The sequence below is a fragment of the Pipistrellus hanaki genome (genome assembly GCF_964339955.1).
Source record: "Pipistrellus hanaki genome assembly, chromosome: 13".
Classification (NCBI taxonomy): domain Eukaryota; kingdom Metazoa; phylum Chordata; class Mammalia; order Chiroptera; family Vespertilionidae; genus Pipistrellus; species Pipistrellus hanaki.
In genome coordinates, this window is record NC_140515.1 from 31475755 (window position 1) to 31495982 (window position 20228).

At 51.4% G+C, this 20228-nt stretch overlaps 1 protein-coding gene across 1 annotated transcript in view; it reads right to left on the bottom strand.

Annotated features, from left to right (window-relative positions):
• The window catches only part of CLSTN2 (calsyntenin 2), a 908802-nt gene that overhangs the window by 399038 nt on the left and 489536 nt on the right, over positions 1–20228 (bottom strand). Inside the window, exons 10-16 of the mRNA XM_084901767.1 lie at positions 18837–19003; positions 11777–11925; positions 9470–9669; positions 5441–5611; positions 4872–5017; positions 4637–4760; positions 1642–1826 (exon numbers count right to left, since the gene is read on the bottom strand). Of these exons, the coding sequence (XP_084757893.1) occupies positions 1642–1826; positions 4637–4760; positions 4872–5017; positions 5441–5611; positions 9470–9669; positions 11777–11925; positions 18837–19003 (1142 nt within the window). The remainder of the gene's footprint in view (positions 1–1641; positions 1827–4636; positions 4761–4871; positions 5018–5440; positions 5612–9469; positions 9670–11776; positions 11926–18836; positions 19004–20228) is intronic.

Here is a 20228-nt window from a genome sequence, read left to right on the forward strand (position 1 = left end):
AGAGCAGCAAATTCTGAGCCATGAAGGCAAGGTGAGACGTGTTTTAGATGCTGGACATGTAAGCCAGTTGCACACGTCACTTTGTGACCTGTCAGGCCCATGTCTGCTTTCTGGCATTACTGGGGCCTGTTGACATGAGCTGGCCAAGTCCTCAGTGTCTGCTTCTCAGTGAGAGGAGGGCGGTTCAGCTCGTCCCCTTTCCCAGGTAGGAATGTCATGTCTCCCGGAGCAGGAGGTCATCTGAGCCAGGACTCGGGTGTGCTGCCCTTCAAAAGCATTCCCCCGGGAGGAGCAAAGTCCACGGTCCTCAATTTTCCTGTCTGCCCCTCACCCTCTGACTCTGCCCCACTTTTTTTCTAGTCCCTAGTCCCATCTCTGCTGCCCCCCGGTTTTTGTAATTCTGGCCAAATCTTTCTGGATTTATGCTTTGATGAACCTGCCGAAAAAGTATAAACATGTGCCCCTCCTTGGCCACATCCCAACTCGGGAGTGTCTACACTTCTACCATTGCCTCCCCCCAATCCTACCCATTCTTCAAGGCCTCCCTTAAGCTAGCCTCCTCCAAGAAGTCTTCCCTGAACCTCCAGTCCCCTTGGCTCTGGTTGCTCAGGCTACACTGACTGCTGGCAACACCAGGTTAGCGCTGGGAAGGCACGGGCTGGCCTGATGCTCAGACTGATCCAGGATTGGTGGCTCAGCTCTTCCCGGATGGAGATGCTGGCATCTCCACAGTGGTGGCTCACTGCATGTGCTGAGCCACATCGACTGGGAGGCTTTAAAATCAGAGCATAAGGCCAGTGGAGGGGTCATTGAGGATGAGGCTGGGATAACCTTTTCATGTCTCCCACTTTATTCCTCTGGGCTCTACCTCCACTCAATACCCACAGGCAGACTGAAAGGCAAGATGCCATGGCTTCCCTTGATACTCATATGTGTGGCATGCTTCTTGGAGCAGGGGCTTTGGACATTCATGGATGGTCCTGGGGTCTGCTGATTGGCTGGCAAGATCTGGACGTTAGAATCAGGCAACCTGGAGTCTGAAAATGGCACCGCCATTGTTGGCTATGGGAGTGCGAGCACTTCCCTCTGAGTGGGTCTGCGCCTCAGCATGTGAGGGCGATGGCTCCAGCTTCTCAGGTGGCTGGAAGATGGAAATGAGGTGCGCATAGAGAGCACGCTGTGCAGCGTCTGGCATAATGGGGGGGCTCAATAAATGGCAGCTATTAATGTTGTATTTCTGTTTTAACCTATTCTGAGCCTTTAAATGAGCTCTGCAGGCAGCATGGAGCCAAGCCATTTAATTTGCACTGTTAATTAATCAAAAATTCAATACTGAGTCCCTACGTGTTAGCTCCCAGCTAAATCTAACGGGAGTGAGTGGCAACTGATAGACGCCACATGGCTGCTCGCCTTAAGAGATGTCTGGTTCTGCTTGCTGGGTGAGAACAATTCACACGTTTTTTAACCAGTGAGTGCAGCTGATGGGAAAAGATGGTCCATTCAGGTTGAGAGGGATGGATATGCTCAGCGGAAGGATAGGACCTCTGTGGCTGGGTTAGACAGGGCAGGTCTTCTGGCACAAGAAAGACAGGGTGGAGGGAAAGCATCCTAGTGAAGCTCCCGCCCTGGGGTGAGGGTCACCTCCATGGGGTTGACTGTGATAGTGAGTGCAGAGTCGTCCCAATCCATCTCGGCCTCCTTGGCAGCCTCAGTCTCCTGGGCGAAGTGCTGGTGGGTGATCCGGACCCGGTACACGCCCATGGCTACCACGAACACTAGCATGCACACGGAGATGATGATGATCACCGTGGCAATGCTCGGGACCACTGGAATGAGAAAGGAATCCACGTGACACGGAGGACTAGCTCACCCTAGGTCACCATGGAGCCTGAGTGAGACACCCATGCTTAGGCTAAAAATCTGCTCTACCCCTTTCCAGCTGTAGAACTCTGGGTTAGCACCTACCTCAGTCTGGGCTTCACATTCGTCATCCATGTGAAAAACGGGATAATTCCTATCCCAGGGGGAGTTGTGAGGAGCAAACAAAATGATATATGTGCCCTTCCACATAGGCACATAGAAAAGAACTTGCATGTATTGACTGCCTACTATCTCACTTTTCCCCCTCAAATTATAGGACAGCTCTGAGAGCCAGGTACTATGGAGTTTTTAGCAGGAACAATACAGTGCCCAACAGACAGCAGTAATACAACACAGTGCCCAACAGACAGCAGTAATACAATATGGCAAGCACTGGGACAGAGTACAGGTAGGAGACTTTGCAGTGTGGTGCACGTGTATATACGTGTGCCTACGTAAGGGGTAAAAGGAAAGCCTCATATAGGATATGGCTTTGAGTTGATCTAAAATAAGGTGACCAGATCATCCAGGTGTTGGCAGGACAGTCCTGATTTCTAACAATTTTTTCCTGCATCCCACAGCATTTTAAAAAAGTCTCGATTTTTGGAAAGAATCTTTCCAATGTTTCCAATCTTTCAAAAAATTGGGACTTTTTTAAAATGCTGCGGGATGCGGGAAAAATTGTTAGAAATCAGGACTGTCCCGCCAACACCTAGACGATCTGGTCACCTAACCTAAAAGAACTTGCAGAACCAAGATGTTGGCATAGGTAAATGCTGTACTTGCCACCTCCCACACATCAAAATTACAACTAAAATACAGAACAGTCATCCAGAACCCTCTGAAAGCTGGCTGAATGGAAATAACTACAACTAGAGAAGTAAAGAAGAAAGCACGCTGAGACTGGTAGGAGGGGCAGAGGTGAGGAATGGGCTGGTCCAATAGCCATGTGGCTGGGAGGGAGATATTCTCTGTGGAGGTCGCCTGTGAGGAGCAAGGGGTCCCAGCACTACACCATACCCCCAGCCCAGGGGCTCAGAGCTGGGAAGAGAAGTCCTCAAACCTATGGGCTGTAAACACCAGTGGGGATTGGGGCTCAGGGACACACAGGCGGCTGGAGACCCAGCTGTTCCTTTTAAAGGCCGGCGCAGGAATGCACTTGGACTCGTGCCCTCTGAGCTCTAGCACTGGGCGGCTCTGGGGTACTCAGATACATAGGAAGAGGAACTGGATAGTATGGAAACGGGGAAGGAACTCGGGGTGGCTTTGTCCCAGACTGGAGTGCTCATAGGGACTTTTGTTCCTGTGCTGGGACCTCCCTGGTCCCAGAACTGCCAGCCATATCTGAGTCTCCATCAGCCTGGTCGGTCCACACTGGGAATTCTCGGGAACTCCACTCCATCCAATATGCAGCCCCACCCAAGGTGTTTGCAGCACCTTTTCCATAAGAATGGCCTGTCCTGGCTTCAGACTTTGCTAAAATCTCTCAAAAAGCTTCAGCTGGTAGATTTGTGCCCCAAATCTATCAATCAAGACTTGGTACTAGTGCCAGCCAGCCTGCCTTCACAGCTGGCCTCGCCTGGGCACCTCCAAGCCCAATGCAAATAGCAGTTGCCTGAAAATCCCTCTGTAGCTTTTGCTGGGTGGCCCCAAGCAGTGGCTGAATTTGCACCACCTTGGAGGCCCTAGAACCAGTGGACAGCTTCAGACCATAGCAGATTACAATCCTACACACCCACAAGCAACACGCTCAAGAGGCAGACTCGGTGAGCACCAAAGCCCCACTGAAGCAAGTCCTGCTCCATAGGGGCGTGTCCTGCTCCATAGGGGCGTTTCCTGCATAGCAGCTCTCCTGTAGTCGCAGCTGGTCCTCACAGCCAATTAGCCTGGAGGTCAACTCCCAGTGATACCAACAGCAATCAAGGCTCAACTACAAGACTGTGCACACAGCCCACACAGGGGTGCACCTAGAGTGCCCAGCTGAGGTGACTGGGGAGGCTGAGCCTTACAGGACACCTCTACACAAGAGCAGAAGGGAGTGGCAAGAAATATTCAAAGTGATGAGTAGCAAGGACCTACAACCAAGATTACCCAGCAAAGCTCTCATTTAGAATTGAGGGTCAGATAAAGAGCTTCATAAACAAGAAAAAGCTAACAGAGTTCATCACCACCAAACCAGTATTACATGACATGCTGAAGGGTATTCTTTAAAAAGAGCTAAAAAAAATATGAACAATAAAATAGCAACAAATGCATGGCTATTAACAATTGAATCTAAAAATAAATGAACAAGTAATCTAATAAACAAAATAAACTGGTGAATAAAATATAGAGTCAGAGGCATGGAACAGACAAATCTCAGAGGGAAGGGGAGTGGGAGCCTACCCATGGCCACAGACAGTAGATGGTGAAGGCCTGGGGTAGGGCAAAAACTGGGTGGAGCGGGGACAATGAGGAGAAAAGGGGGAACATCTGTAACACGCTCAACAATAAGGATGAAAAAATATAAAAATAAAAGGACTTGCAAAATGTTACCCCAGCCCTTTGCACTAACCTCTGTTATTACATATTGTAATTTGATTACCTGACCAGTTAGTTCCCTTGGGAAGCTGCGTGAGTGCCTCAGAGCCAGGGCCCACAGCTTCCCCATTATCAGCCCCCCCCCCCCCCGCCCCCTCTGGTCTGAGCGCCCATGCCTGCTGCACCCTAAATGCCCTTTTAGTGGATGGTCTTGAGTTACCTGTTGTCCTGAGGTCCCTCCTGCCAGGCAACATACCTGAACTGCGCTGGACGCTCGTCCGGGCCTCGGGGTGCTGGACGGACTGGAGGAAGGGAGGCTGCACGATGAGGTGGTTGACGTGCTCGTTGTCTGAGACTCTGACCTCGTGGAGGAGGCTGACCTGGGTGAGCAGAGAGAGGGGGTGTTGACCAGGGGCAGGTGGGCCCTCCAAATACACGAGGGAAAGAATGGATGAGCCTGGGCCTCCCTGACGTCTGCAGGGCGCACTCACCTCCAGGTTGAACTCGTTGCTGGTGTAGCGGCCGTTGAGTTCTGAGCATTTAATCCTGAAACGCCGGGACTCGAGCGAAGCAGGACGCCAGTTGCGGTAGTGGATGTGCCGCAGCACCTGCTCGTAGCGGCTCATGGAGCCCACACCTGCCAAGAGACCACACCTGTCTCAGCCAGGCTGAGGAGGAGGTGGGGAGACAGGCTGCAGCTGCTGGGGCTGGTGGGTCTCCTGAATGTGGCCAGGCTGAGAGCTTGAGATGCTTAGGAGCAGACAATGTACTGAAACAAACGTTCTAAGGAGCTAATGAAACGGACCCACGGGATTTCTACAGACAGTGGGCTCTGTCCACCATGTGTGGCCGCAACTTGCCAAATGTTGCTATAATATCTATTTCTACAGGATGTGGTCCAGGTTCTCAAGATGCTGGAGTGGCTCACAAAGGAAGGGCCGGAAGCCCATGCTCTGAGGTCAAGGGCCCCCACCTGACACAATCATAGGGGATGAAGTGCCTCCCTGGGTGAGGCTACTCCAGGAGGAGACCGCCAGGAGGCGGGCCGAGCGTGGCTTACCGTAGATGGAGTAGCCTGCGGTGGAGTTGGTGGCGTCGAGGTGGCGCTGGTGGAGCTCGCTGTGGTTCAGCTCCAAGCACTCCTGTCTTGGGTCCAGGTCCCCTCCCAGCACCAAAATGTCACAGAAATCTAAGTTGTGAAGCATTTCTTCCAAGACTGCTGACTTGGGGGCTGCAGGGAGACCAACACAAGGGAAACTCAGGCATGAGGACCTCTCGGGCAACGGAGGAAGCCTGGGTATCATCTCCCTCCTCGGTGACTGCACCCCAGGTGAGGGCTGGGTGAGGGGAAGAGGCTGTGGAGCCCTAGGCACCACCTCCGCTGCTCGGCTGGGAGTCCAGCAGCTCCCGATGTGGATTTGAGTACCAGTGCTGCTACTGAGAAGCCGTGCAGTGTTGGAGAAACACCTGCCCCTCAATTTCCTCACCGGTAAAGAGGGCAAGGGTCTTGGGAGGGTTCAAACAGTGTCTGGCACATAGTAGGTGCTCAATAAGCAATAGCTCTCACTTGAGGCCAGAGTTAAGTACCCCTCCCCACTCTGCTTCTGTAGCTTTCGCCATGCACCCCCTGTGATGTGTATGTGTTGTTCCCGGGAGACTCTGGGGCAGAAGCACGTTTTATGATGAGCCCTCAGTATCCAGCCCAGGCCCTGGCAGGCGGCAGTATTGCTACACATGGCTCGAATGGAGCGAAATTATTACTGTAGTTAAATACTTAGGTAAATTGGTCCTGATTGATTATTTTGGGCCTTAAATTTCCCAAGGGTATGAATGAGCATTTGAATGCTGGGCAGGCTGGCAGTACTCACTTAAAACCTCACCTTAACACGAAAGGGATTGGTATGTATGGAGTGATTGCTACACACCAGGCACTATGCAAATGAAACCCTAACAGACACTGGAAGGGTGCCGTTATTATCCCATGTTACTGACGGGAAATGAAAGGTCGGAGGGGGGAGAGTGGATTATTTAGGATCACACAGATAGTAGGAGAGGAGCTGGACAGAAACCACGACTTTCTGACTCCATAGTTTGTCAACTCTTCACCTCTGGGCCAGTAGCCTCCAAATGTTTTTTGATCTTGCAGCTTGTTCGTGGGAATGTGTGAACTGAGATCACTGAAATAAGTAGTTACTTATTTATGAAGACTAATCTACTTTGTGCATTATAAAACATTCATAAAAATAGAAATTAAAAAGGACTCACTGAAGATGAGAGAATTATGTTAAATAATTATACGTTATTTTTTTTGTAATATCAAAAATATCTTTCCCTCTCCCTAGATAGCTGTTATTATAAGCACTTTCCGATGCTTAATTTTTAAATGCTTGCCAATCTCCATGGCTTCACGTATCACTGGCAAACTGTAAAAGCACATTCATATACACTTAGGCCAGGCTAGTGTGGCTCGGTGGTGGAGCACTGACCTGTGAACCAGGAGGTTATGGTTCGATTCCCGGTCAGGGCACATATCCAGGTTGTGGGCTCGATCCCACATGTGGGAAGTGCAGGAGGCAGCCAATAAATGATTCTCTTTCATCACTGACTTTTCTAGCTCTCGCTCCCTCTCCCTTCCTCTCTGCAATGAATAAAAATATATTGAAAACAAACAAAATACACATTTAAGACAAGGTGGTCTATCATTAGCAATGGTGCGTGTGTATCTCTATTTCAAATGGTATTCTCATGGCTTCCGGGCTTTTTCTGCCAGCTTCCCATCAGGTTGGGTTAGGGTCGTGGTTGGCAAACTGCGGCTCGTGAGCCACATGCAGCTCTTTGGCCCCTTGAGTGTTCTAACGCCAGGCCGAAAACCGACTTCTGCGCATGGGCCACAAAGTTTCAATCGCACTGTATGTGCGTGCCCGCACGTGGTATTTTGTGGAAGAGCCACACTCAAGGGGCCAAAGAGCCTCAGGTGGCTCTTGAGCAGCAGTTTGCCGACCACTGGGTTAGGGCATTTAAAAAAATATATATTTTGTTGATTTTTTACAGAGGGGCAGAGAGAGGAAGAGAGAGTTAGAAATATCGATGAGAATCATCGATCAGCTGCTTCTTGCATACCCGCTACTGGGGATGTGCCCGCAACCGAGGTACATGCCCTTGACCGGAATCAAACCCGGGACCTTTCAGTCCGCAGACCGACGCTCTATCCACTGAGCCAAACCGGCTTCAGCAGTTAGGGTGCCCTTGCTCCACCTCCCCATGTGGCTGCTTGATGGCTCACCCTGGGTAGGGGACATTTTCTCACTGTTCCCTGTGCTTGCATGTGGGTAGTATGTCCCATCTGCCCTTTCATTGATTCCCATTGTGCTGAAGGGACTGCGTGGACTCAGGGACTCAGAGCTGAATCAGCCATGGCCCAGCTCTCACGGAGCTCCTGGGGGGCATTTAGTAAACACACAGCAAACGTGAGCTAGAGGCTTCCTGACACCAGCGGTTGCCAACCTTTCAGACCTCACGGACCACCAGTGGTCCATGGACCATCGGCTGGCGACCGCTTTGCTGTAGGGCAGCCCTGATGGTTGGGGGTACAGAGCAGGAGACCGGCCCAGGCTGGGGTCGGGGTGGAGATGAAGGAGGCCTTCTGGAAGGGGCCCGTGCAAGGGACACGCCTGTCCTTGAACTGAAACAGGACAGAGGGAGTCAGTGGGGGCAGTAGGTGCTAGAATGGGTCTTTCAGGCCTAGTGGCAAATGGCATTAGCCTGCTTGTTTAAGGCACCATGGTAATGATTGTTCTAACAATAGGAGTATATTTTTTGAAAGGACTAATATTGGCCTTGTGCTCTGCATGTATCTCTCATAAACAGAGGCAAGATAAGGACCCAGGCAATTGCTTTTCCCTGCCTTGCCCGTGTGTTGCTGTCAGGCCTAGCAAATTCCGTCGCTCTCAGTTATGGCCTGGGACCACTGAGGTCAGAGGCCCCTTTTCTGTCCGATTTTAGGCACAAATGAGGGGAAGAGGGAAGGTGGCTTGACCTAATGCACCTTGCAGTGTAACTAGGAAGCTGCCCTGCCCAACAGGCGGTAAAACTCCATCTGTTTTGTGAGCTAAGAAGGGCTGCTTGGTGAACCGCCCCCCGACCCCAGGGCCCCACTGGCTAGGGGCCAGGGTGGCTTAAAGCTGCGGGTAATTGGGATTACTGCCGGAGCAGCCCCTGCGGACTCCGGCCCCCTGCACCGCACATCATTAGCAGCTGCCTTTGCAGAGGGAGGGGGCAGCAAAGGACAGTTCTCAAAGGGGTGTTTCCTGTAGATCTGAACCCCAGATTTTCCTCCCTTTTTCCTTCCCTTTTCTCTTTCTTCTTCCTACCTCCCTCCACCTCCCTCAAGTCAGCAGCATATCCTGCAGCTTTCGTGCAACTAAGTGTTTCTCCCTGACAGATAACTCCAATTACCTACTTTCACTGAACAGCCCTTCCAGTAACGAAACCGCTGGAAAGAGCAACTAACTGGGAAGCTTCCTGAGAGCCCAGAGTAACACTGACAGACAAGTCTCTGACTTGTATACATTAGGATGCGGCTGTCTGTTTTTCCTTGTGCTTCTTTCACTTTTCCTCTCATCATCAAAATAATCGCACTCACTACAGAACACTCTGCAGCTGCCGAAAACGGAAGGGGAGCAGAGCCCCTCGGCCCCCAGGCTTCTCCTAGGACGTCACTGTCAGTTTACGGCTAGTTTCCCTCTGGGCATTTTCCTGTGTACGTTCTCCTTCCTGTGGCTGAGGCCGGTCTATGCACAGATTCTCTGTAATTTGCATCTTTTTTTTTTTTTTTTTTTTTTTTTTGTCACTTACCATTTAGCACAAATGCCTGCCCTCCCACAGCACAGCACGTATGTCGGGGTAGGTGATTCGCTGGGCCACTCACTCCCCTCCTATCATTTATCTGTGTTGTTTTGCTATTGTCACTGCCTTGCTACGGGGGTCCGAGCCTGTTGTCCCGAAGTGAGACCTGATGTGGCTGTGAGGGCTCAAGGCCCGCTACCCGCCACCCAGGATGCCCCGGCGGTACCTGTGGGCGTCAAGTCACCTGGGGCCTCGGCTTTGGCGAAGGTGCTCACGATCTTGATGTCGGGGAAGAGGGCCACGCCGCGGGCGCTTTCGAACTGGGCGGCCGGTCTCCAGAGGCGGTCCGTGCCGCGGAGGGTGATCTGGGGCTCCATGGCCTGCAGCACCATCACGTAGGCGTCCACGTCGGGGATGCTGATGCACACGTCCTCCCCGAAGCACCTGGGAAGCACACGGCGGGACCACCCATCATGCATCCACGGGCAGGGATGCAGACAGCCCTTCCTCCCTGCACCCCGACAAGACATCCTGATGGCCCGCAAGGCGCCAGGATGGCAGCAGACATTTAAGCTGAAAGATGCATTATTGTCACAACAACTAGCAATCTAGGGACTTAATGAGATCGGCTCCTGGGAGAAATGGGAATTTTCTATCCCGGCAACAAGTAACCATGAAACCTCTAATTATCCTCTAACAAAGTAATCAATGGCCGCGTTAATTAGATGGCAACCGCTTGCTTTGTGCATTAGGGTTTGGTAAGCAAATGGTTGTCTGACTGACTGGTGACAGCCATCTTACTGAGACCACAGGGCTAGCCTCTCCAGCCACCGTCCGTCTGTGATCACTGTGAGGACGTCACACATGTGCACCTGTTCTTCCAGGTGTGCCAGCCGAGCGCTACCGTAACCACGTGTGTTTCCCCTGATACACACAGAGCACCCGGGAGCTGAATGGGGTGGTGACAGGAGCAAAGCCCGGGAAATTAGACAGACAAGGGTCCCTGGCCTGGCTGCCCCTCCCGGGCTGGGTGTCTCTGAGCACAGTGCTCAACCCCTGGGACCTCAGCTTCTGCATCTATAGATTGGGAATGATGAGACTAAATCACTGTTGGTCATCTATAGAACATTAATTCCTTATAACAGGAAGGATTAAATGTGACAACTTGTAGTGGGAAGGGGACCCAGAGTCCGCATCATGGCGGGAGCTCAGTCATTGTTGACAGACTTGAGGCCCTCATGAGACCCCATCAGGTGTGCGTGCCACTGGCACTTCTGCCGGGTATCTCGGCCAAGCCTGAGGCTGCAGTGGAGAGCCCAGATGGGTGCACTGGGAACAGTGGGTGGGCTCCAGCTGTGGTAGCCACCATCTGCCTCCCCTGGGAAAGTCCCGGAGGAAAGGGGAAGCTGGGTGGAGGCCATGCTGAGCTCCCCTATCTTCTTCTCTGGGTGGGTGAGGTGTGGGAATGGTGCTGGGGTCCTGTTCCCAGTTTTCCTTGGGCCTTGGCTGCACCAACCCCCTAGTTCCGTGGTCGAGAGCCACATGCGGCTCTTTGGCCCCGTGAGCATGGCTCTTCCCCAAAATACCACGGCCTGGGCGAGTCTATTTTGAAGAAGTGGCGTTAGAAGAAGTTTAAGTATAAAAAAATTGGCTCTGAAAAGAAATTTCAATCGCTGTTCTGTTGATATTTGGCTCCGTTGACTAAAGAGTTTGCTGACCATGGCACTAGTTCATAGAGTACACCCCTCCTCTTGCCAGTTTAAGGAAACCTGGTCTCAGTGCTGGAGTCTGGCCAGTCTGTCCCTCTTCACAGTAAAGTGAAGCTGACTTGGAGGTGCCTGGTCCCCACCCCAGGCCTCCAGGGAGGGCCTTAGAGAGGATGGGGGAGCCAGTCCTTAGATGGGACTATGAACATAATTGCTCTGTGGCTTTATCCTGGCACCTCTCCCAGACCCCAGCCACGGGTAATCAGCAAGCCCCACTTCCCACCCTCGCTCCTGTGTTTCCGGGTCCTTCTCCTGGCTCCAGGTACCAGGAGATATCCTCCCTCCTCCCAGGAATTTTCCTGGGGTCCCCTTTCTAGCCGTCTCTGGCAGCTGCTGTGGCTACCAAGTGATTGACAGGTGAGTAAGGGAGTTATCCACAGGCGTCAGGAACGGTCTCATCTCCTCAAATCATCTTGTCTGCTCCCTGGGGACAAGAGTGTGCCTGCTCTTCCTCTGGCACACTTATGCCATTTAGGAGCGCTTCCGGGCTGGGCTCCTTAATTTAATTAACGTACATTGGCCAAGCTCCTACTACTTACCACGCGCTATACCCTTAAATGACACCACTTCACACCCAGCCCCTGAGGACTAACAGAAACACAGTGCCTTCCAGGCATCTCAGTTGGGAAAACAGAGTATTTCAAGGACAGGAGACTAGAGATCTACCGGGGCATCCTCAGAGGGGTAGCAGAGAAGCTGGGAATGGCGGAGAGGGGCGAGTCCTGTTTTGCAGGGGGACCATCCCGCTGCCCCAGCCGGGCCCAGGCCACTGGGCCTCCACTCACTGGACTTTGGACGAGACTTTGAGGCGCCGCACGCCCGCGGTCGGGAACTGCCGGGAGTTGATGTAGGAGACCTTCTGCAGGGCGCGGTTGATGTTCCCGATGTCGTCGCCTTCCATCACCAGGATGGACTGTGAGGGGTTGAAGTGATACTGGAAGACAGGAGAGGAGGCCCGCCAATGCACCCAGTCCCACGGAGACCCTCCCTCCCCATGAAACGGCCACGGAGGCCAGCGCAGGTGCTGTGGATGCCCCTTGCAGTGGCTGTGTGCACAGGTGACTGTTTTAACCCGCCAGCCGCTCCTGCGACCCTCTGGTGGGCTTTCCTACTGGTCTGAGTTAGTGATCTTGACAATTCTGAGCAAGAATTTTAGGAACTGCTATTAGTGAGATGTCAGGATCATATCTCTGGGTTCAGGTTATGTTTCCAATGCTCATGTGACAGGAAAGAGGGACATGGATATGCTTTTATGTACCTACCTGGCAACAGTTATTTTTTGAATAGATAATATATCCGCCTGGTTCAAATGGACGGATGTGCTAAGTGACAGTGTCCATCTAATTTCTGTCTCCCATCCATCACCTTCTCCAAGCTCATCCCATAGATAATCACGGTTATATTAATTTCTTAGCGACCAGTTCCATTCTTGTTCATAATGAGCTGCCCCCTTTCTGGTGCGAGGCTTATCCCTGCCTGTCCTGTGATCATGTGACTCATGGCACCCTTCCCTGCTGGATATTCGAGTATATTATTTGTCCTGTTGCATTCAGTAGGGGTCATGTGACTTGCTTGGCCACCAAAATGTGGGCAGAGCATTGTTTGGTTGACACCCACGTGGGAGATTTAATAGCCAGTTCCTGGTTCACTGTGTCATTTTCCCTCTGCCACGAAACTTGCACAGTTTCCCTTAGGGTCTGGTCCATTAGCCTGGGTCTCACAGGGAGGCTGCTATGAATCAGAGCCACAGCCCATCCATAATGGACGTGCAATGTGAACAATAAAAAGATCATTAGATAAGCCACTGAAAAATTGCAAGCCATTTATTACTGCAGCATCGCTTAGCCAATCCCGACAAATTATTCTTATGAATATATAATCTATGAACATTGATTTCCATTAGTCTCTTTTCTTAAGGATAACATCTTTACATACTATGCATAATACTGTACCTTTGCCTTTTTTCTTCTAGCTTATATCTTGGAACTCCTTCTGTAAACATCCTTATTCTTTTATACGGCAGTATAGTATTTTTTAATTTCAATAAATTAGTTCTTAACCATTCTCCTAATATGACAGTTGGTTTGTTTTTAATTTCTCTCTAACAATGCCACAATGAATAGCCTTGTACACGTAAAATTTTATAAATGTGTAAATATATCTGTAGAGTTATTCCCTACAAATGAAATTGCTAGATCAAAGAGTATATGCATTTAAATTTTGACAAATGTTGCCAAATCTCCCCATGGCTAGGGATCAGAGCACTAGACACTCCCTCTCGCAGAGTACGCTGTCAGAGACTTTTGCCAATCTGGTAGGTGATATATATACCATCTCAGTGTTTTAATTTGCATTCCTCTTACCATGAAGGAGACTGAGTATGTTTTCATGGGCCTAAGGAAAAATCTATCTATTTGAGCTTTTCTCTGACAGGACTTGTATGTCTTTATAAAAGTTCCTTTTTCTGGGCATGGACATGATGGGAGTTGGATGTCTCATGGTGGCACTGACCCACATATGTCCCTTGTATTGTAGCCCCTGGCCAACTGACAGCCTCACCTCTGTCTCCTTCACCTTTCAGGCGAATGTTTCACGGATCCCTCCTGAGGCTTCCTCGTCTTCCCCCATCTAGGTCCCCAGGAGGCTCCGAAAATGCGCATGACGTGGTGGCATCATGATCCCAATGCGGTGACCATGAGCTCAGCGAGTCTCATCCCTGAAGCCCAGACCCTTGTCCTCGTGCCCTGTAAGCTCCTCCAGCCTACATTTCACTCCGCGTCACCTCTTGTTACTCCCCTGAGGGACTTTCTTTCTGCTGTCACATGTCTATTTAGTCAAGCCTCTCCGGGAGTCATCATTGGTGCTCATCAAATCGTGTTCTTTCTTTCCAGGGCTTCCTGCATTTCCCAGCTCCCCTTTGCCACTGGAAGGCAAGGCCACATGACTGCATCTGGCCAATGAGATGTGAGAGAAAGTGAAGCAGCAGCTCTGGTAAAAAACGCCCCACAGAACACTCCAGCCTTTTTCTTTCTCTGCTCTGGTGGCCGGTGGCATTCTAGGCAGAATACCCCTCTACCCCTCCCCCCGACGTAGTGTGAGAAAAATAAACTTTTAGGCATGAAGCCATAGAGATCTTGGAGTCATTTGCTACTGCAGTCCCTTAGCCCATTGGAGGAACTGGGCCCTTCCCAAGCGTGACTCTAACGTCCCCAAGGCTGTGGTAATCCTGGGAGATGATGGGCTGTGTGGATGGCCATCACCCAGTTCTGGTACAAACTACAGACGGAGTACAACTTTGGAGCACACATCTCCCTTCTGGACTTCATTTCTTCATTTAAAATAGGATATTAGTATCTGCCTGACTGGGGCTTACCTGTGATAATGCATATAAAGTATCAATGTATGGTAGTTTTTGTCATCATTCTTAACATTGTAATGATGTTTGCACAGAGACTTTGCCTGTGCTGGTTCCCTGCCTTTGCTGCTCGCCTTTCCCCACGCTCCAGGGCCCTCCTGTCCTGAAGGCCCTGAGCAGGGCCTCTCTGAGCTGTGACGTCTGGTCATGAGCAGCTCTCCCTGTGCTGGACACAGAGTCCCCCGGCCTAGAGCAGGTGACACTGCAGTCAGCCTCCGACCGGCTTCTCTCTTGCCGGGATGACTCACTGGCTGCCACGCACTGAGGAGTCACGGTACAGGAGTTCTGAGTGCTCACCAATCACCAGGTGCAGATTTGAGCAGATTCAAGGTCATTCTTCTAAAGATACTTCTGTTCCTAGAGGTTTTTTCTGCCCCACCACATCCCTGCTATAGGGTAGTAGAGCTGCTGTCTGTCTCTCTGCCTGCTGCCCCCGGCAGACTGGGAGCCCCTGGAGAATAGGATCTACTGACTTCCCTTATGACAGCACATGGGCCGAGCACATGACAAGCATGAAGTCAGGGGATGACTCTGCAGACAAGGCTGATCTCTGAGCCTCGCATCAGGGCTGAACAGGCAATGCTGTTCTTCCCCAGGACGGACCAGCAGTGCCCTGGGAAGCCAGCAGAGGGCACTTTCCTACTGCAACCTCTTCAGAGAGGGCAGGTCAGGGAATGTGCTGGACCTCAAGGTAACACTCTCATCTGGTTGTCAGAGCATTCCAAGAACTACCACAGCCTTCGACACAGTTCTTGTAAGATCAATAATGCCATCTATCAAATAGGTTCTTGTAAGATCAATAATGCCATCTATCAAATAGGTGTTTGCTTCGTTTTGTTGTTTGAACTGCGATGTTCACAGCCCTGTGGCATGGCGGAGGTTGGCCTCTAGCTGTGTGTGGCATAGGGTGGTACTGGCATTGTCAGAGGGAAGCTGTGTGGTAGCCAGTGTTTCCTTTCTTTTAAGCCAAGAAACTGCTGGACGGGGGTTTTTGCCGAGGGGTCAGCTCTGAGGATTGGCCAGTGTCACCAGCCATTACCAGGCTGGAGCGGGGTGACATTCCTGTCCAAAGTTCTGACCTGTTCTCCAGGACAGGCTGGCCATGGCAGTCTAGGCACCTTGCCATGATTCCCTCGGACACCTGCCAGCTCTCCGGGCTGGGCCAGCGGAGTTGCCTCTGTGACAGCTGTCACCCAGGCTTACTTTCCAAAAGACCTGCAAGCCCAGCCCAGCTGGAGAAGGAAACTGATTTTTTTGTTGTTGAGATTTTAGGTTTTCTAGGAGAGATCTATGTACCTATATCTATGCCTATGCCTTTGTTTCTATATCTGCATCTATCTAAATATACCTATATATCTATATCTAATCTATATACCTATATCTATATTATCTATATCAGTATCTATTTAAATATGTCTCTATATAACAACTTATAATATCTATATCTATTTCTACATCTATTTCAATAGCTATAAATATATATGTAATCTATATTTATCTACTTCTATAGCTATAATTATATTTGTCTATATCTGTGTGTATAGCTACACCTTTGCTATATATATATGCATAAAATTCAATTCTTACAACATCTCTGCAAAAGACTAAGTGCATTTTGCATGAGGGAAGTGAGGCTTACAGGATAGGAGCGCCCTGCCCCAGGCCACCAGCTAGTAAATGCCGCCCTGTGATCTGAGCCCCGGATGGTTTGTTCCAAAGTCCCTGCTCTGCCCTCTCTCCCGCACTGAGCAGGTGACAGCCACAGGGGTGGTGCAGGAGATCAGAGCCGGCTTCCTTCGGGAAGGTGCTATCTCACCAGGTTTTGTGTGGCTGCAAGACAGCAGCCACCCAACCACTGTAATGACTCCAGACACGTGGGAGAGAGACTCAGAAATGTGCATGATCTGGGGAAAGTCAGTGAAAGAAAGAAAGAAACCGACTGGCCCTGTGAGCTGACAGAAAGCTTCCTCAATCCCAGGAGGACGCCACTTCTTTCGTCCAAAGCGGAGGCAGGGGGCCAGGAAAGAAAACGATAGCCACTATTCAGCAACAAAATGAGGGATAAGTGGAGGCAGGCAGGAAGGTTTAATAACTTTAAGAATGCCTTCTCATCTGAGTTGGGACAAGTCCCTGAGCCCCACTCTCCTTATTGCTGAAATGGGGTCAGCCCATTTAACTTGCTGTGAGGAGCGGGGATAACGAACGCAAGAGGGCCCCAGTGGGCGCACTGTCAGTCCTGTGCCTGCCATTCATTTCTCACCCAGACCCCGGTGCTGGCGAGCGGGGCCCTAAGGATGTAAAAGGATCCTCCGCACTGACTGGCCGTGAGCAGATGGAACCCTGAAAAATCAGACCAGCCTCCCCCACGGGATGACCTGGCAAAGAGGAGACCCCCTCAGGGGCCAGGAGCAAACCCAGAATGTGACAGAGAGGGGAGGGTTGGCAGAGGGATTTCTGCTTCGCTGGTCTGACAACACACCGAGGAAATAGCACAGACCACAAAAGGCAGGTCCAGGATCAAACCCCAGGCTCTGCATGGGAGGGTTTGTGTGTGTGTGTGACATGGGCTGTGAGGGGCTTTCCTGGACCCGCTGCCATAAAACACGACCTTTCCGCTAGGAGTTAGTCTTCTGAGCTCCCTTTCATGGTGGTGATTAGCTATTGAAGCCTGTGTGTGTGAGTGTATGTGTGTGAGTGTTTAATGCATGTTAAAAAAGGTTCCGGAAAGCTATTCTTGCCTCACCCTGTGTATGTTCTACCATCTCCCCGCTCTGACTCAGGCTCCAGGTGAGCATCGTAACCCCCACAAGGGCCCAGACCACGCTCCCTTGCCTGGAGTGCTCCATGGCTGCCTGTGGCTGACAGAGAAAAAGTAAACACCTAAACACAGTGAACGAGGCTCCCTGACGTGGCCTCTGGGGGCCTCTGTCTACCTCTCTGGTCACACTGTCTACCTCAGTCCTGCAATTTGGTCCCTTAAACATTGGCCCCAGAGCCCCAGGGTGCACTGCGGCTTCCTCAGCCCTCTGCTCCCACAGGTTCTCAGCTCTGGCTAGAGTGACCACCCTGCCCTCTCCCATTCCTCTACCCCCTATCTTTTTCCTGGTTGGTTCCTACCCATCCCAGAACTTTTTCTTTTGAAAAATATCTCCCTGCATGCTGCTTCAGTCCCTGTAGTGGAGTAAACAACCAACCAACCAATGAGTAGGTGAAATATAATGACTCCCTGTGGAATAGCCATCTTCCTGAAGAAGCCCTGCTCTGCTTTCCATCGCATAGTCGCTGCCTCCTCCAAGGAGCCTCCCCTGACTGCCACTCCCCAGGTTCTGGAGCTCAGGAGGAGGACTGGGTTTCCTGCAGACAAAAAGCTGGGGACATTCCTTTCTGTGCCCCTTTACCCAGCCGAGACCGAATACACGGGCGTCCGTGGGATGTTCGCTGACTCGACCTCGACTCAGACAAAAGCACCATGTGCTCAGCTCACTAGCCCTTCCAGAGCCACCATCAGAGCTGCACAAGCCCCACGCGGCTCCCGTGAGAGGGCTCTCCGCTGCTGGGCTGCTCCCAGCCGGAGAAGCAGGCCCAGGGCTGGAGGGCAGCGGGGCTCCACAGGGGCTGGGGGCCCTGGTGAGGGAGTGAGGGCTACCGGGATGTTATCCTGCTCTTTGCTCAGGTCCCCAGAGCCTTCATGCAGGCGGGGGCTCCTGCCACCCAGGTGAGGCCAGAACCAGGCCTGCCTGTCACGCAGATGCTTGCTGAGGCAGCGTCGGCCACATCCTGCCCTCCTCTCCCTTCCCCTCCCATCCCCTCCAACTCCTCCCCCCCCTTCAGAAGGAGCTTTGCTCAGAATGCAGCTTTGATTCTCTTGGATTACTCAAATGTTTGTGTTTTGCATACATGATCAAAACCCAGAGTCCGTTTGCATTCCCTTCGGTGGCCAGAGATTGCTCGGGGCTCAATCTATGCTTCAATTCAACAATGAAAAACCCAGCCGCCGCCACATCTGCTTTCTAATTCTAGCCCACCGGCTCTGCCCTTCCTTTCTCATGTGCACCATGCATGGTCCAAGCTTTGTATTTTGAAAAATACCTTTCCTGCACACTGCTTCGGCTCCTTTAGGGGAATAACCCACCAGCCAATGAATGGGGGAAACATACCGACCCCCTCAGGTAGACACTGACCGTGTGCCTGGCTATCCGCCCACAGGGCTTTCTCTAGGACATTCAGGAGGTGTCCATTCGGAGTCACAGTCACCAACCTGCCCCCAGGGGCAGCACCTTTTCCTGGCGAGAAGGCAACCTTTAAAATTATTAAAACTTCCTGTCTCTGTGCCACTGGGCAGGAGAGGACTCCATTTCCAAGAGCGCAGCGGCCCTGGGCAGCCTCCCGCTCATACATCTGTCTGGGAGCGGCGCTGGCTCCTTCCTTACCTTTATTCCTTGGCCGAGGCTTTCCAGGGAATTGATATCCAGCCCTTCCTTGCAGGCCTGCAGGCAGGAGATCACCTTCTGACTCTCCATCTTGCCAGGGCGGATGGTGAGACTGGCCAGGCTGCCGTGGAAGAACTGGGCGAACCGGGGTTTGGTGACTTCTCCTCCTGGAAGAGAAAGCGGCAGCCATTGTTGTTTCTGAGGGGGATGGGGGAGGAGACACAACCTCAAGGCGCTGCCTGGCTCTGGAGCCAAGGACAAAGACTGTGCCCCTTACACTAAGGTGACCAGAGGTCCCGATTTTTAACAATTTGTCCCGCGGCATTTAAAAAAAAAAAACGCTGCGGGACGCGGGACAAATTGCTGAAAATCGGGACCGTCCCGTCAAAAGCGGGACATCTGATCACCTTACCTTACACCCGATCCTTTCCTTCCAGGAGGGAGCTCGGTGGCCTGGTTCTCAACAAGAGGATGCAATATGCCGCCGACAACATGACACTCCCAGCTGCACCTGTTTAGGAAGCCTGGAATCTTAAAATAGTTACTTTCAGAGACTCACAGTCTGAGAAGACAGAATAGGAGGGAGGAGGAAGCTACCATTGGCTAAAAGTCTGCTGTGCGCTGGGCAGTGTGCAGGGACTTCCCCTGAGTAAGTCCATCGTCCACCCCTATGGTTGGAGCCATTCTGACCCATTCTCTGTCACTGTCCAATCAGAGCATCTTTACTTCGGCAGTGAAAGGAGAAGGCTCTACTGCAGAGCTCAGTCCACAAGGGACGCTCAACAGATCTGGCTTTGAGGAATGACCTGAGGTGGCCATGGCTTGAGGTAGCCAATTTGGGGCCTTCTGTTTGAGGCCCTCAAAGCCCCCATGGATAATATGCCCCTCAAAGACCTCAGAACAAGGGCACTTCCGTTGACCTGTAAAAAGAAGGGTTTGAGCCTGGTATGAACGGCAAAGCTGCATCTACCAGGATATCCAGATGGTCAGCTCCCAACTGGGTGTGGACTGTGTTTCTAACATCTGTGACATCCTCAACATACATTCCATTATTTTTAAAAAAATATATTTTATTGATTTTGTACAGAGAGGAAGGGAGAGAGATAGAAAGTAAGAAACATTGATGAGAGAGAGTCATCGATCAGCTGCCTCTTGCACACCTCCTACTGGGGATATGCCCGCAACCAAGTTACATGCCCTTGACTGGAATCGAACCCGGGACCTTTCAGTCTCCAAGTCGACGCTCTATCCATTGAGCCAAACCGGTTTTGGCACATTCCATTATTGACTCATCAGACACTTGGGAGGTGGGTGCTATTCTGTAGTTACAGGTAAGCAAATTCCGGCTTAGAGAGGAGAAACAGGTGACCCAAGGCCGCAAGTAGGAAGTGG